The 15,118-nt window shown below is 37.5% G+C and overlaps 2 protein-coding genes across 3 annotated transcripts; one reads left to right on the top strand and one right to left on the bottom strand.

Moving 5' to 3' along the window:
• Positions 1-2,463: 2,463 nt before the first annotated feature.
• Positions 2,464-8,299, top strand: LOC143849653 (metal tolerance protein 1-like). Of its 2 annotated transcripts, none has more exons than XM_077358765.1 (3): positions 2,464-2,699; positions 6,490-7,739; positions 8,102-8,299. In XM_077358765.1, exons 2-3 carry the CDS (start codon positions 6,490-6,492, stop codon positions 8,208-8,210), a joined length of 1,359 nt encoding a protein of 452 aa, XP_077214880.1. In that variant the 5' UTR covers positions 2,464-2,699; the 3' UTR covers positions 8,211-8,299. The 2 variants fall into 2 exon arrangements, with proteins under 2 accessions (XP_077214880.1, XP_077214879.1); XM_077358764.1 differs by having other exon boundaries at positions 8,048-8,225.
• Positions 8,300-8,901: 602 nt separating this feature from the next.
• LOC143849654 (ras-related protein Rab2BV-like) lies at positions 8,902-13,771 on the bottom strand. The gene is made up of 3 exons (XM_077358766.1): positions 13,537-13,771; positions 13,203-13,391; positions 8,902-9,702 (listed from the first exon to the last, which is right to left on the bottom strand). Exons 2-3 carry the CDS (start codon positions 13,365-13,367, stop codon positions 9,217-9,219), a joined length of 651 nt encoding a protein of 216 aa, XP_077214881.1. The 5' UTR covers positions 13,368-13,391; positions 13,537-13,771; the 3' UTR covers positions 8,902-9,216.
• Positions 13,772-15,118: the final 1,347 nt, after the last annotated feature.

The raw sequence follows: 15,118 nt of genomic DNA, 5'->3' as shown, positions 1-15,118 counted from the left end.
TTGTAAGCCCTTATAATACCATATTTTTCAAAATGAACTGCACGGACCATATCATAAGATGATCCAAACCGTCCATGTGATGAGCCACAACGTAAATATGTTGTGCCCAAGAAATCATTTCTACAGGATGATCTCAACCCTCAGATCAACAGAGGAACTGCTTATAGATTGGAGGGCTAGGATCATCCTTTACTTTGATTTTCCCAACTTTGGTAAAGCCAATCGGAATAACCCGTGAGATTGCGTAAAAGAAAAAAAAGGAGTGCAAAACAAACAAGGCTATCCGTCGATGTTTGCTAAAGCCATCACCTTAACATAGGCATAGCTCACGATTTACTTAATTCCTCATAGAACCCGCTCAGACGTGGTCAATTTGGGGTCACTATAATATAGAAGATGGTCCTAGAGACTAGAGTCCAAACAATATATTCATTTGGAACTCCAGCTGTGTCATTATCAATCAACGCTTCTATTTTCCATGCAAAAGAATCAAACCAGAAAAAAACGAGTTTTTCGAGAGAGGCACGAAGAACCAAATAAGTTATCGGTCACTGTGGTCGAACACTACGACCATCAAATGTGATTCCCTTTGATTTGCAGAGCTATCATGGCAGTCAATTTTCGAGTTGATAAGTGGGTGGTTGGTAACAGTGAGAGATATTGATGGATTAAGAAGACTTTCCTGCACTTAAAAATGTCTTCTTCATTCCATGTATTTGATTTTGAAGTGGGTTTCATAATGGCTTCAAAAATTGAACAAGTGTTGTTATATGCAGGGCTCATTTGGTGGGGCTCTCTTGTACAGTAGCATATAAGAAGCTAGGTCTGAGCAGCCTTACAAAATGATGGGAGTAAGCTTTGAATGTAATTAATTCAACTTTTAGTGGTGGAAGGACCAACCGACCAAGATAATTCAGCAAGTGGAAGCCAATAACTGATGGTTTTAACTTTTAAATGTCGAGATATATATATATATATATATATATATATGTATATCAATGTCGGCCTACCTCCAATATCAACAGCGGAAAGGTATTAAAAAAATATATCAGGCAATTTATGGATGTTTTTTCTTTGAATGGCGGCAATATATCGATGTTGACCAGTATATTTAATGAAAAAGAAAATAAAAGTACAAACAAGAAGGGTGTGGCTCTAGAAGGGTGTGGCTCTTTGGCGTAAAGTCATGGGTTTGCTCCCCAGTGACAAGCGTTCGAATCCCCCCTTGCTTACCCGATGCTCGTGGTTTCCGAGTGATTGCGCGCATCCTTAGGGAAATAGTCCTACCCCCGAAGGGGGTGGGCACACCCTTTGTTACCAAAAAAAAAAAGTCCTATAAAGCTATGAGGATATGGCCATTTTGAGTTGGGTGTCTTGATTGAAACCTGGTTGGGGTCTGAAATATTTTGTGCAACCTGGATGTAACCCCTTTTTAAGTGTGTTCGGCCCGATAAGAGTAAGTTTTGGCCCGCTTTATATAAAGGAATTTTAGGGTTTATTTTCGTCTTCTTGCCATTGAAGAGAGTTGAGAGCTCAAAAGGGGAAAAGAGTGTTCAAGGATTTCTTGTGGGTTTTGATGAGAGATACTGATCTTCTCTTGTAACTCTTGTTCTTATAGTGGATTTTCTCATCGCCTCCACCGTTGATGTAGGCTTTGCTGAGCCAAGTAAATCTTTACGTCTTTGTGCATTTGCTTGTGCTTGGTTCTTTCATATTGCTTTGCCATTGAAATCGCAGATTGCTATTATGGAGTGTTCACAAAATGCCATTCATTAAGCATTTTCTTTCATAAGTACAATACTGTGGGAGTAGTCTTACAATATATTTCATTTCTAGGGCTGCAACTCGAGCCGGGTTTTACCCGACCCGCATAAGTACAATACTGTGGGAGTAGGCATCCAAACGGGCCCTTACTGAATTTTCAAATAATGACCAATATTTGAAGAGGTATTCTAAACTGAAGGGCGCCCTTGCAGGAATGGGCTGAAAGGGCACCCCAATTGGCTTAAAGGGACGGTTGCACATTTATTATGGCTGCAAGTCAAAGTGTATTAAATATGGATCCAATAGACAAGATCAGATCAAATTGGATCAAGCCGTTGTACCCAAATCTGTTCATCAAGGTTCGGATCCTTTTGGATCCATCAGACCTGTTGGGTCCATTGACAACTCTAGTCTCTTTCTAAAACAAAGCCATCCAAAAATCAAGCAAGGGTCTGTTTGGTAACCACAAAAATTCTAAGTAGTAAATGGAAAATGACAGTTTTTTTTTCCCACCAAAAGCGGCTGGTGGTAGAAAACAATCTCAAAGCCAGAAAACCGATTCTGATAATAACAGGGACGTGAAGAAAAAGGGTGGTTTATTTTGCAACCGATTCTTGTGGTTCAGGTAAAGTAATAGCCCTTTAAAACCAAAAAATGGTGAAATTTTTTTACTTTCCATTTCTGTTCTCCTCCAAAAATATTGAAAAGAAATATATGGGTGTAATTAAGTTACCAAAACTAGGGGCAGAAAATATCATATTTCTTCCTAACATATTAAAATGCAATCTGTCTTCTTCTTTTTTCCCTTCTATTCCAACCCCTCACCACACAAAAAATCCTTCCTGAAATGAGATTAACAATTTTTTTAAAATATTGATTAGAGAACTCAAATCCCACCTTCATTCCTCCTCTCCTCAGAGCTTCTCTTTCTCCAGGTAAACCAATACACCTTTAATCTAGAATAATTCAAGATTTTGGTTTTGTTCGAAATAAATACTTTTCTGTTAAGGAAATTATTTGTTTAGCTCTATTAGTATTAAAAAAATTCTGAAACTTATGCTCTGGCTATGAATGTAGACATGATTATATTCTTTTGATCCTTTCTATTTCATGCATATTCTCCTATTTGGGCAATCAAACAAGTTTAAAATTTTGACAAAACAAGTTTAAAAAATCGGTAATTCTATCTTTTTCATGTATGCATATAACCCATGTGTGAATGTGTATTTGTAGAAGATGAGTTTTTTAGAATTGGAAGGAAACTGTAGAACTCGCTGAACGATATTCCGTGATAGTAATTTCTTTAATTTTTGACGAATTCATTCTTGTGTAAGTAACCATGTCAGTTAGTTGATATGGATCTTAGGAAAGATTTACAAAAATCTAATGTGTTATTGGAACAATGTTGATCTTTTGGGTTGGGCCTCATCTTGTAGTTATGATACCTTGATTTGAATGTCAAACAAAGATGGGTCTAACCATTGCACACTAAACAAATTACCCACAAATCAGATCAGGTGTACCGCGATAAAAATGGAATGGTCTGACAGTAGGATTGAAGAGATTATAGTGAAGATTTATGTTTCATTGGCAAAAATTTCTTTGTGGAAGGAACAGTGCTAAAGGAAATCAACAATTCTTACTCATTAGCCATTCCCAAGGTTTAAAAATCCTTCTAGATTAGACCAATGTACAGCGCTAATAGTTTATGACTTCAGCTTTAGGATCTTCTAAAAATTTATCAATTTTAAGGTTAAATATGCTGCTTCGGAAAATAGTCAAGGAAAAGGCAGCCTCTGAAAAAATACAAAAGGTGGAAATATCAGAGAGAACACCTGCCTTGTAAATCAGATATGTTTGCAGAAAATAGGACGAATTGGAGTAGACCAATATAAACCTTGTATATGTTTACTATAGCTTCAATGGCTGTTCATTTATCATGTCATGAAGAGAATAGGATTTGGAGAAACTTGGACTACCCTGGGGATTGAGGTTCCTATCAGTCTAGGCCATTCAGCTTTATCTGTACGTCTCATGAAGTTATTACATACAGAATTGTAAATCAGTTCCCTGTTGCATTCCCATACATGTAATCTTAGAAGTCAGGATCTCCATCCAGAAAAAGTTTTCAGCAAATTTTGGGGTAAGGCCATCTTTTAAAAATTAAAGGTTGGTTTAAAATCCACCAGGTGGAGCTAAATGAGGCAAAACTTTAAAGAAGATTCCTTGAAAAGCATTGAATTGGATCTCTTTAAGGAAGCATTACTTCAGCAGGAAAAGGACTACTAGTAATCTCCTCCCGATCATAGGATGACTGCTTTGCTACTAACAGTCTCCTCCCAATTTCTCAACAATATTCGGATGACTGTCTTCGCTCAACAATCTTAGGATGACCCTCTTCCTAATTGCTAGTTGATTCACAATTCTGAATGTGGCGATATGCATTAGTTGGAGGCTGTTTAATAAAAGAATTCAGAGAGAAGTAGACCGCAGAATAGATGTGCAAGAAACGAGGGAGGTTTGCTTGCTTTGAGCATGGTGGGAGCATTGTCTTCCTTTGTTTCTAATGATTTCTATCCTGGTTGAGGCCTAATAGTACAATTTAATTGTTTTTTTTTAAAATGGACAGCAATATCTAATTAATCTGTTTTGTTAATTAAATTGTTAAGGATCCTTGGCTTCAAAAGTCAAAACTCCCCTGCATCATGGTTGACTAGCCAGAGTTTACTTCCTTTGATATTGGCTGAGTTCTTGTCCGAGTCTGCGTTTTGTCCTACAAAGTCAATCAAAACTCGTTTGACTCTCCCGAGTTATGATCACATCAACTGAGTACTCGATCGCACCGGGGCAAGTCGACTAGAATTTTCTTTGGCCACATTTTGGCCCGCATCTGCGTATTGAAACATTGGTCAAGAATTTTTTTTATTTTTTATTTTTGAAATTATCAAGAAGATCTTTTATAAGTTACTCAGTCATAGATTTGTGTATTGATAGAGTGAGAGAGGCATTAAATGATTGTCTCAGTGAGAGTATTCCTATAATTCCATTGGTGGGAGGAATCATGGAATTTGGTATGAATTGGAAACCACCGAAGTCACACTGCGGTTGCCTTTTTTCATAGGATTCTAATTCCAAATTCTCCATATATAGATGAGATTATGGAAGCCCTTCAACCTTTTGCAAGAAAAAGTAAAATTTGTCATATGGTTTGCTTTTTCTCAACCTTTTGATTTCTCTCTTCTTTATGTTTGAACTTAAGCTTTGAATAATCTCCATAAACCTTTGAGTCATGATTATTCAAACTGCTGTGAATATTGTTTTGTTCATGTCTGGTAAATTTTACTGTAAACTCCAAAGCCAAATGAATTTTTTTATGTTATATCCTGTATAATCAGTTCACTTACTTTTTCCATGCTAAATAAGGGTCTCTTTGGATACCTATAACATTTATGTGCATATAATTTTATATGCAAATGGTTTTGATGTTAGATATGATTATTAGCAAATAACTACTACAGTTTAAGAAATGATATAATTAATGGCTTCCAAAGAGGCCTTAATGTCCCATTTTCAAATATGATAAAATTAAAAGATTTTTATTTGCAAATTAGGATCACACTTGGTGGCATCCAAAGAGGCCCCAAGTCAAGTTGGACAGCTGCATTTATTAAAAGATACTAATTTGTCGGGGCATCGTCAACCTTAGAAATTCGAAAAAGAACAGGTTCACTGATGCTATCTTCAGTTCGAGCTGATGCTCTACTATGTTTATTCATGGCTCTTATTAGCTTAGGAAGAAGGAATGCTAAAATGCAAACTGTTCTTAGACATGTCGAAAAAATTATGAATTAGGAAGATAAAACCCATGTTGTTGTTATGTTTGTGAAGGGATATCTAAAAATCAGGTTTCAGACTTGGATATTAGTTCACACTTCACAGTAAGTGGGCACTCAGTTATCAGTTTGATGTATTCTACTTTGGAACCAAACAACCCAAATGGAAAATTCAACGAGCTCGGGGAAAGAGACTGTTGAGAGGCAGAAATTTTGAATTTAGTGGAATATCAATGTTGAACATTTTAAGGTTATAAACCCTCTCTTATTAATACATATTTCAGCATTTCAAAAAAAAAAAAAAAACATTTTAAGGTTATAAAGTGGCAAAGAGATGAGTTTATTGTTGAAAAAAAATACTGATTAAGATATTCTGTTTCAATTTCTAATTTTTGTTGCTGCCTGAAATTTTAACCAAGAAATTTTGGAAATTGGGTAAAATGAAATGCTTCATGCATAACCAATGATCCTACACAGAAAACCAGTTGAAAACAAAGAAATGTTCTTCAATAGGAAAATGTATAAAACACATACAAAGTGGTTATAATATATTTTGTTCAATCTGCAATAATCTTATTTGCAGACTTGTTCATGGTCCACTGTTTACATTGTAATTATGTGCCAACTTCGTATGATTGATTATTGTCATAGACTGAGTGAAGAATCACAATCTGATTCACTGTTCTCTTAATTCAACGGTGACAATTTTTGTATGTTCTGACTTTTCTGGTTGTAATGGAATGACAGTGAGACCTATTGGCCTTTTCATGTTAGAAACTGTCATCTTTGCTTAATTCATGTTAGAAACTGTTCTCTCTCTCTCTCTCTCTCTCTCTCTCTGCATTTTTGTTTCCACTAACACCTGGTTGAACCATCAATGCCTCTAAAACAGATGGAAGATCAAAATGTGCATCCTTCCGATGGTGAAAAGCAGAAGAGTGGAGAAAACCAGCTGGAAATTGAATTCTCAAAAGTGTCAAGAGGAACCAAGGACTCTACCAAGCAACATTTCTTTTGTGACCAAATTTGCGGATTCTCAAAACAGGAAAATCATAGGTTAGAGTATGAAGAACGGTCTAGCTCGGCAAGGAAACTGTTAGGAGTCATCATTTTGGCTCTACCTTTTGTAGTTGTAGAGATTGTTGGAGGTGTCAAGGCCAACAGCCTGGCAGTTCTCACAGATGCCGCACATTTGCTAGCAGATGTTGCCGGATTTTCTATCTCCCTTTTCGCAATATGGGCTTCAAGCTGGGATGCGACGCCCACTCATTCTTACGGTTTCTTCAGAGCTGAAGTTCTAGGAGCACTTTTATCGATACAGCTTATTTGGCTCATTGCTGGGATCTTAATCTACGAAGCAGTAGACAGAATTCTCCACAAAAATGCCATAGTTCATGGGAAGCTCATGTTCATCATTGCAGCATTTGGATTTGTAGTTAACTTGCTCATGGCAATTTGGCTTGGTCATGGTCATGGTCATCATCATAGTCATGGTCATGGCCATGGCCATGGTCACTGTGGCAAAGACCATGGGCACAGGAAGAAGCACCGCAATGTTTATCATGGAAGGGAAGATTCGAACCGGGTTCTCGAAGAGAGAACTAAGCTCATATCAATTTCCTCAGAGGAGCATCAATGTGAGATTGAACATCACCAAGTTGATGAAAATGCCTTGATCAAAGCCGTTGATTCTAATGAAGGATCGATAAGAAACCATGTAGTTCAAGTAAAACGTGATACGAACCACAAGAATATGAACGTTCAAGGGGCGTATTTGCACGCTATAGGGGATATGATTCAATCTATCGGCGTGATGGTTGGGGGAGCGGTCATATGGGCAAAGCCCAATTGGTTGATGGTTGATCTCATTTGTACTTTGGGCTTCTCTATTCTTGTTCTATGGACTACCGTAGGCATGCTTAGACATATATTGGAAATACTGATGGAAAGCACACCAAATGAAATTGATGCAACTAAACTCGAAACCGATCTTAGAAACATCAAAGGTGCGTGTGGTGTTCATGACCTACATATTTGGGCCGTATCTGCTGGGAAGATATTGTTAGCATGCCATGTGACAGCCGAGCCTGGCGCTGATTCAAATGAAATTCTTCTAAAGATCAGAGATTTATGTGAAGAAAGGTATAGAATTAGTCATGTAACAATCCAAGTTGAACAGGATTAACAATACCAGAGATTTGTAATTTCTATTTCTCTTAATCCTTTTTCTTTTTCGTATACAAAACCAGACTAGATTGTTTGAATTTGACCACCTTTTTGGTTGTACTACACTAGTTTATGGATTTTTTAAGAGAATTGTTTGCGCCACGTAGTTATAGTATGAGACAATTTCCCCGCCAATTTGATGGGGACTATCACCTAGCAACTGATAAAGTATCTGAAACAATTGGATGGCTGATTTTTTTTTATCATTTTGAATAATTTTTCAGATTGTGCGGGTGTGGATTTCGATCTTATACTCAATTTCCAATCTCTATTTTCAGAAAGTCAGTTTATAAAAAACTCGCAACAGGGACAGAGAGTGCCCCACATACAATGAAACGTGAAGCAGGATTAGCTGTCCTTGAAAATTCCCCAATGCTACAGAGGTGATTTTGCTACTTGATCACATTCTTCGTCGAGGATTTATTCAGAGGCAATTTTGCTACCTGATCACATTCTTCGTGGAAGGATTTATTGACTGTCGGGATATTTCTCTTTTATTGCTATCTCTTTGTCCTTTTTCATTTTGTTCGTATTATTAAGATTTGCTAGACTATTGTGGTCATTGGGCTCTTGCCCTTTTTATTTAATAAATATTTCATTATTCAAAAAAGAAAAAAGAAAAAACAGCAACAACTAGAAGCAGTGATGGAAACGATCAATGATCACACTCTTATCTCGAAGATCCTTCGATGTTAGTGGAGGGAGATTCCTCAAACACGGAAAGCATGGGTTAGCAGCATATACATGGCATGTTCGGCAAGAAGAGTTGCTTCGGAAAATTTCATTAATCTGCATCATTTAGCCGCAAAAAAAAAAGGAAACAATAGAAAGAGCCAGTTGCCGAACTTCGCTTCACTTTGCTTCACAGATTTCCCGTCATTTGTATACATGGTTTGCCAAACAGCACCTTAATTTCCAATCAAACCACTCCTGTTAATAAACTCACTCCTGGGCATATTGCATCTCCACTGTTGAAACTCATCTAGAGTTTCAAGAACAATCTCATTGAAACAAATATCAGGTCAGTTACTGGATTCATTTTCAAACATTAAAAGAACTTAGAAGTGCCAAACAGTACTAATGAAACAAAAAAAATCCTTTAATTTGGATTCTGACAAGTGCAAAGGAATCTAGTATCCTCAATTAAAAAGTTAACAGACTTTATTACCTGTTAGAGACAAACTACACTTACATGATTTTATCAATCCCTACTGAGACACTAACATTCCCACGTATCACTGGCAGTGCCACGAAAACCGAAGAAAAGAAAGAGGAAGAAAACCACAACCTACACTACTAAAGTGTCATCATCTTTCACTCACAAAATTTCTCCTCTTTCCTATGTGTGAACTGCACACAAAAAATGCATCCCTTCCTTTCATCCAACGCCGCCTCAAGTAGAACAACAATTCTTCTTTGCCAAACTTCCTGGTGTATCAGTAACATTGATGGTTGTCCCCATGCCAGGCCCAGTCGTTGTAGCTGCTTCTTGTGCTGCCAGTGCCTTCTTGCTTATTATATGATAAATCTCTGTCAGTATAGTCTGAAATGCCTTCTCGATATTGAATGCTTCCAATGCTGAAGTCTCGAGAAATGAGAGCCCCTCCTTCTCGGCCAAGACCTGAGCATCCTCGTCGGGGACGGCTCTCAGATGGTTGAGGTCGGACTTGTTTCCGGCCAACATGATTACAATGTTGGAGTCTGCGTGGTCCCTCAGTTCTTGGAGCCACCTCTGGACATTGTCAAAGGTTTGCCGCTTTGTTATGTCGTAGACCAAGAGCGCGCCCACTGCACCTCTATAGTAAGCACTTGTAATGGCTCGGTACCTCTCTTGACCTGCAGTATCCCATATCTGTGCCTTGATTGTCTTTCCATCTACCTGTTATAGAAATCAAAACATTTCAGCATTAGAAGTCAAAACGGAACTCAGACATGCATATGACAAACGGCAAACAAGAATGCACTTCTAATGTTTTACCAGTGACAGAAACAAAATTGGGTTGTTTGATCGACACGAAAATTAGAGGTCATGTTTTTTTATGCCAGTTTTCTGCAACATCCTGAAATAATCTAACTGATGAAACTCTGTAATGTAAGAAGCTCATGCTTTTTTTCTGCAACTCTCTCGCTTTGACTTCATTTCTCTCTTTTCCATGCAGGTTGGAGCAGCAAATTGGTGCTAAACAAGTGCACCTCAAGCTGTTCTTTTTCCGCACACCGAATCAGCAGAATTTATAGCATAGGGCTTCTTGGGAAAATCACTCTTCCAATCGTACTTAACCGTCAAGGATCGTGATTCATCTTAAGAGCCAATCACTGGGCTCTCAGAAAACAGGAGTAAACTAACCAAATACAAAGAATCCGTCGGGACAGGTCACAAGCCTTCATTGCCAGTTCATACAGTCTTGTCTCCAGTCTCCAATTCATGGGCATTGAGGAAACAGGATCGATGTGAGTCACTCATCTAACAGAATAAAGAACAGATCAAAGAACGGGTGTGCATACGAGTAGTTTGTATGATGCTAATCATGTTTATCCTTTAGGAAAACTAATGAATAAAAAAACATATTTGTGTTTTCCGCATCTAAAAGCATAGTGGGAAGTAGAAGCGCGGAGCAAGATATATTGTGTTCTTCGCCTTGATAAGCGCATCCCCAAATTGAAGATCTCAAGCATGATGCAATATAAAAACAGTTAGGCTGGACTTGAAAGTGAGTCAAGTCAAATCAACTCAATTGAATCAAATTCATATTTTTTTGTATATAAATTTTTCAACACTATAACAAAACAAAAAAATGTAGTTGGTCATGGGACCAATGCCCCTTGTGTTTGGCTTTTATTACTTTTTTTTTATCACACCCGCCAGTCATCAATGAGTTGACTCAACTTAATTTTCTACTGAATTCGATCAACTCAGCCGAGTTAATGCAACATACATAGCTACAACTGAAGACAAAATTAAACAAAAGGATGATAAAAAGCAGGTGTAATGACCCTAAGATCAAACAATAAACAAGAATTATACTCATCTGAAAGATAGAAACATGGTGAATGGAGTGATATGAACTTGGTTATTTCCATGTTACTTAAGATGAATTTGAGACAATATTAATATATTACTTGAAACCCATACCGAAAGCCCAACTAATTTGCAAGCACATGGCAAATTGGTTCTTTTTACAACTTGCTAATACTCATGCATTGTAACTCCCAAGTAACTGACTTTCCCTGAATGAGAATACATTCCAAAATAGAATTTGTACTTTCTCCTTCAGCTATGACTTTCTACTTTTCTAGTGTTTGCTGTATCACAAAAAGGGTGATCTATTTGCTACCTCTTACGCAGAGGAGGAGGATGTAATAAAATGCTATCAAGATAAAACATGTTCCCTTGCTGTTACACAAAGAGAGAATATATTTACAGCATAAGCAATTACAACATCCCCTCTTCAAAGTATATGCAGAGTAACAGAAACTTGTTCGTTGAAAGATACAAGTTCAAGATGTATTTATTGCATTAATTTTTTTCCTCAATGAAGAACAACAATCAAAGTGGACTAATAAATTCCTTCATGTCATTGCAGAAATCATACTCGATGCTTTCTTTTGCTTTTTTTGAATGGTATACTCGATGCTTTCTTCTTCAATCTTTTTTAAATACTTTATCCAAGTTAACTAAGCTGTTGTGAGATGTCATAGCCATGATGGCATTAGGACAAAAAAATGTCTCGTCTACCACCGATCACACAAAATTGGTAATCTTCTAGAATACACAATAGTATAATCTGGCCATTCAGTTTATAAGCCATTCGTCATTAGGTCGTCGTCAAAGACAAGCAAGACAAGAAAGTTAGGTATCACTGCTCGGCTCGGGCAGTCGCTAACCGTGTAGCTCGGGCTTCCTATTAAAGTGCCCTAAGGGACTGCAAAAGGGTGACTAACAAGCAACAAAAAATAACATGGAAGAACTGTCCACTTCTTTAATGAATGAAATCCTAGGACCATGCAACATTGACAAACCTGGTTAATGAATACATTATATAAATACAGAGTTCCACTGTACAGCACCTGATCTCCAAAATCCAGCTCTTTCCATCCAGTGTGATCACGGCACAATACACCATAAAAAATTACTTGAGCGAGCTATAACTTATTATCGTGCAGCACCTCATCTCCAAAATCCAGTCTCTTGTGTCCTTCCATCCAGTGTGATCACGGCACAATACATCATAAAAATTACTTGAGTGAACTATAGCTTATTTTCATTTCAATAGAACCATTCCCTTGTAAATTCTTCCCCACTCGAATGTGACAAATGCCCTTGTAATATTTTCATTTTAACTTCAAATTACATAAGTTGCTTACTCGAAAATTTTCATTCAATAGGACTATCCCCTTGTAAATTAAATCCTTCCCCAGTTTAGCTTCAAAAATTTAACTTCAAATTATAAACTACCTGCTTTTTTTGATAGGTAAGCTGGGATTGAACCTACGACCTCAAGGTTGAGATACAAAGTCTCAACCAGCTGAGCTACAGGCCTAACCCCTACACAAGTTGCCTACTTAAAAATCCTTATATGAAATTTCCTCAGTTCATCCTGTTTCCTTATATTAATGATTTCAACAATGAAGGAAATGAATACTTGATGTGAAGAATTACTAATGTAAAGTATAGGAGCATTTTGCATGACTTTCACTATTTTAAGCATCGAATGCAGTAGTTAGTAATGTGTATGATTTGATAAATTGGGGAAATCTAGGACATATTAACCGTATTCTTATCATGCAAGAACATGATCCATAATGTCATCGCAAATGAATCCCTAAACTGAAAATCACCAACAAACTAGAAAATCCAGTTTGTCATTCGATGATATAGGAAGGACACGGCTCAAAAGGAATGCTACCTTAAGTGTTACATAAACAACCATGTCATGTATGTTATCAATTACAGTAAAAAAAATCCACTTAGGAGAAGGTTAGCAATTTTTTAAGCAAATATCTTCGACTACTAACCAATCTCTACACTAATAAAAAAAATAAAAAATAAAGGTCAACAAGTATTACATTATTTTAATATATTTGCTCCACTCATCACAATAACAACTACGAAATGCAATCGTGGAATTATTTTACATAAACCGTATGATTATTTCAAGGAAATTTTCAAGCATTAAAAGAAAAGAACATTAGCAAAATGAAAATGATGAGTCGAAATATCAGTAAATGATCGAATTGGAACAATATAAGCCACAATTAAAGAGAAAATGCATGAAAGAAACCGATCAAAGAGCAAAACGGATAAAAACAAACCATGGCAAAGGAAGAAAAATAAAACTACAGATTGAGGCAACAAAAAAAAGAAAAAAGAAAAATCACCTGTAGAGTTCTCGTAGCAAATTCGACACCGATAGTCGACTTAGATTCCAAACAGAACTCGTTGCGCGTAAACCTAGAGAGGATATTCGATTTTCCTACACCAGAATCACCGATTAAGACGATCTTGAAAAGATAATCGTACTCGTGATCGACCTTATGCGCCATAAATTCTCCTCCTTATCCTCCGATCTAACAGATCCAATCGCAAAATCAGAAATAAAATACAAGAAAATCTCAAATCAAGAACGGAATTCAAACAAACAAGAATAAAAAAGCTACGAAAAATCGCCGGATCAGATCGAAGAAACCCTAGGATACAGAGAAGAGATGTTACCGTGTGCGAAGAGGAATTTGATCGAGAAGAACCGGAGATCTGGAAGAGAGGATTTACTGTCCGTGATTTTCGGATTCGAATACAAGGAAGAGAGATGAGAAGATTCAGATCATTTGCAGGGGAGATTGGAGATTAGGGCAGAGAGAGAAAGGAGAGGAGAGAAATCTCTTGTCGCATTCCCATTAGCCAAGGACAAGAAACAGAAAACCGACGAATTGGGATTTGAAACGGCCTCACCAGATTAAAAAGAGGAAAATACGTGTATCATTCGCACAAAACATAAGGGGAGATGGTAAATTCGCACTCCCTGTAGGATAATTCGTACCCCTTATTGTGAATTGACGTAAAAAAGCGTCAAAAAAAAGGAGGGTATATAAACAAGTATATAATTGAACGGCTACTATGACAGCGCTCTGAGACCGGGGCATGCATGTGTAAATTGATCTCAAAGACCATCAAAGAGGTGATCCCGCACTGAATCCGTAGAAAACGAGGGCCCACAAAAAACAACGGTTTACGTCTTCTTGGGAGACTAGATTGATAGATAGGAAAGCGAATATCTGATCAAGGTGGGCTCAGCGGAAATGGGCCCCACTTAGGTCGGCAGTTAGATCAACCGAAAGTCTAGTAGGCGATTGGTAGGTAGGTAGTTAGTTGGCCATCAGAAAACCGGTTTATTGTGAAAAGAGGGTTAAAAGTAAGTGAAACAAAGACTCTAATTAGTATGCAATTTATTTCCCTGCTTTTCATCCATTTCCTGCCTTCTCCTAATCATGTGATCTTAAATAAATTGGGACAGGGTTGGCTCATTGTACATACAAGTGCCACAAAGGATGATCTGGACCGTCTATTTATGAGTTACCAGTAGATGAAACAATGGTACTGATCTCATCTGGAAAAAGATCGTACTCAATAATCAATCATTAATCGAAGGATGAGATTATCATAGATGTGGCAATTATCATGACTGCCTTCTTTAAACATTCTTGTTTTAACTTTTTCGAATTTTTGTTTATATGTAGGGTGTAAATGAGCCGAGCTTGGCCAGGCTCGGCTCGGCTCGTTAAGCTCAAAAGCTCGGCTCGGGCTCGAACCAGGCTCGGGCTGGGCTCGGCTCGGCTCGGTCAGGCTCGTGAGCGGCTCGCGAGCCTTACCGAGTTCGGGTTATATTATGTTCACACCCCTCATCTTCCCTGGACAGCCCTACTAGTGTAATTTGACTACTTTTTTTACACTATGGGGGGTGGTCCTAGCAACAAATGGGGTTCCAAAAATGAAGTGACATATTTTGCCCCCCCTTTCACTCCTTGGACAACCCTTTCAATGTATAAAACTATTCATCCAGTACTCTATATTTGAATATTGAAATTCCTTCTAGAATTTTCTAGGGGAGGCAGCTGGCAATGTAAGGTGCTTTTCTGTAGTCTTCTGATTCCACATGCACTAACCATTTGGAGGGTATGTGGAATGTTTGTCGTCCGTATAAAAATCCTTATTAAATTTAGGGCATTGATGAGATAGAAAGATAGATGGGGAGTCGATTTATCATTTTGGGGGGTCGATTTATCACTCCCCTAAATTT

This window comes from Tasmannia lanceolata, unplaced genomic scaffold, assembly GCF_043159265.1.
Source record: "Tasmannia lanceolata isolate RefF3 unplaced genomic scaffold, GAP_Taslan_0.1 ptg000018l, whole genome shotgun sequence".
NCBI lineage: Eukaryota > Viridiplantae > Streptophyta > Magnoliopsida > Canellales > Winteraceae > Tasmannia > Tasmannia lanceolata.
This window is presented reverse-complemented; position numbering and strand designations above follow the sequence as displayed.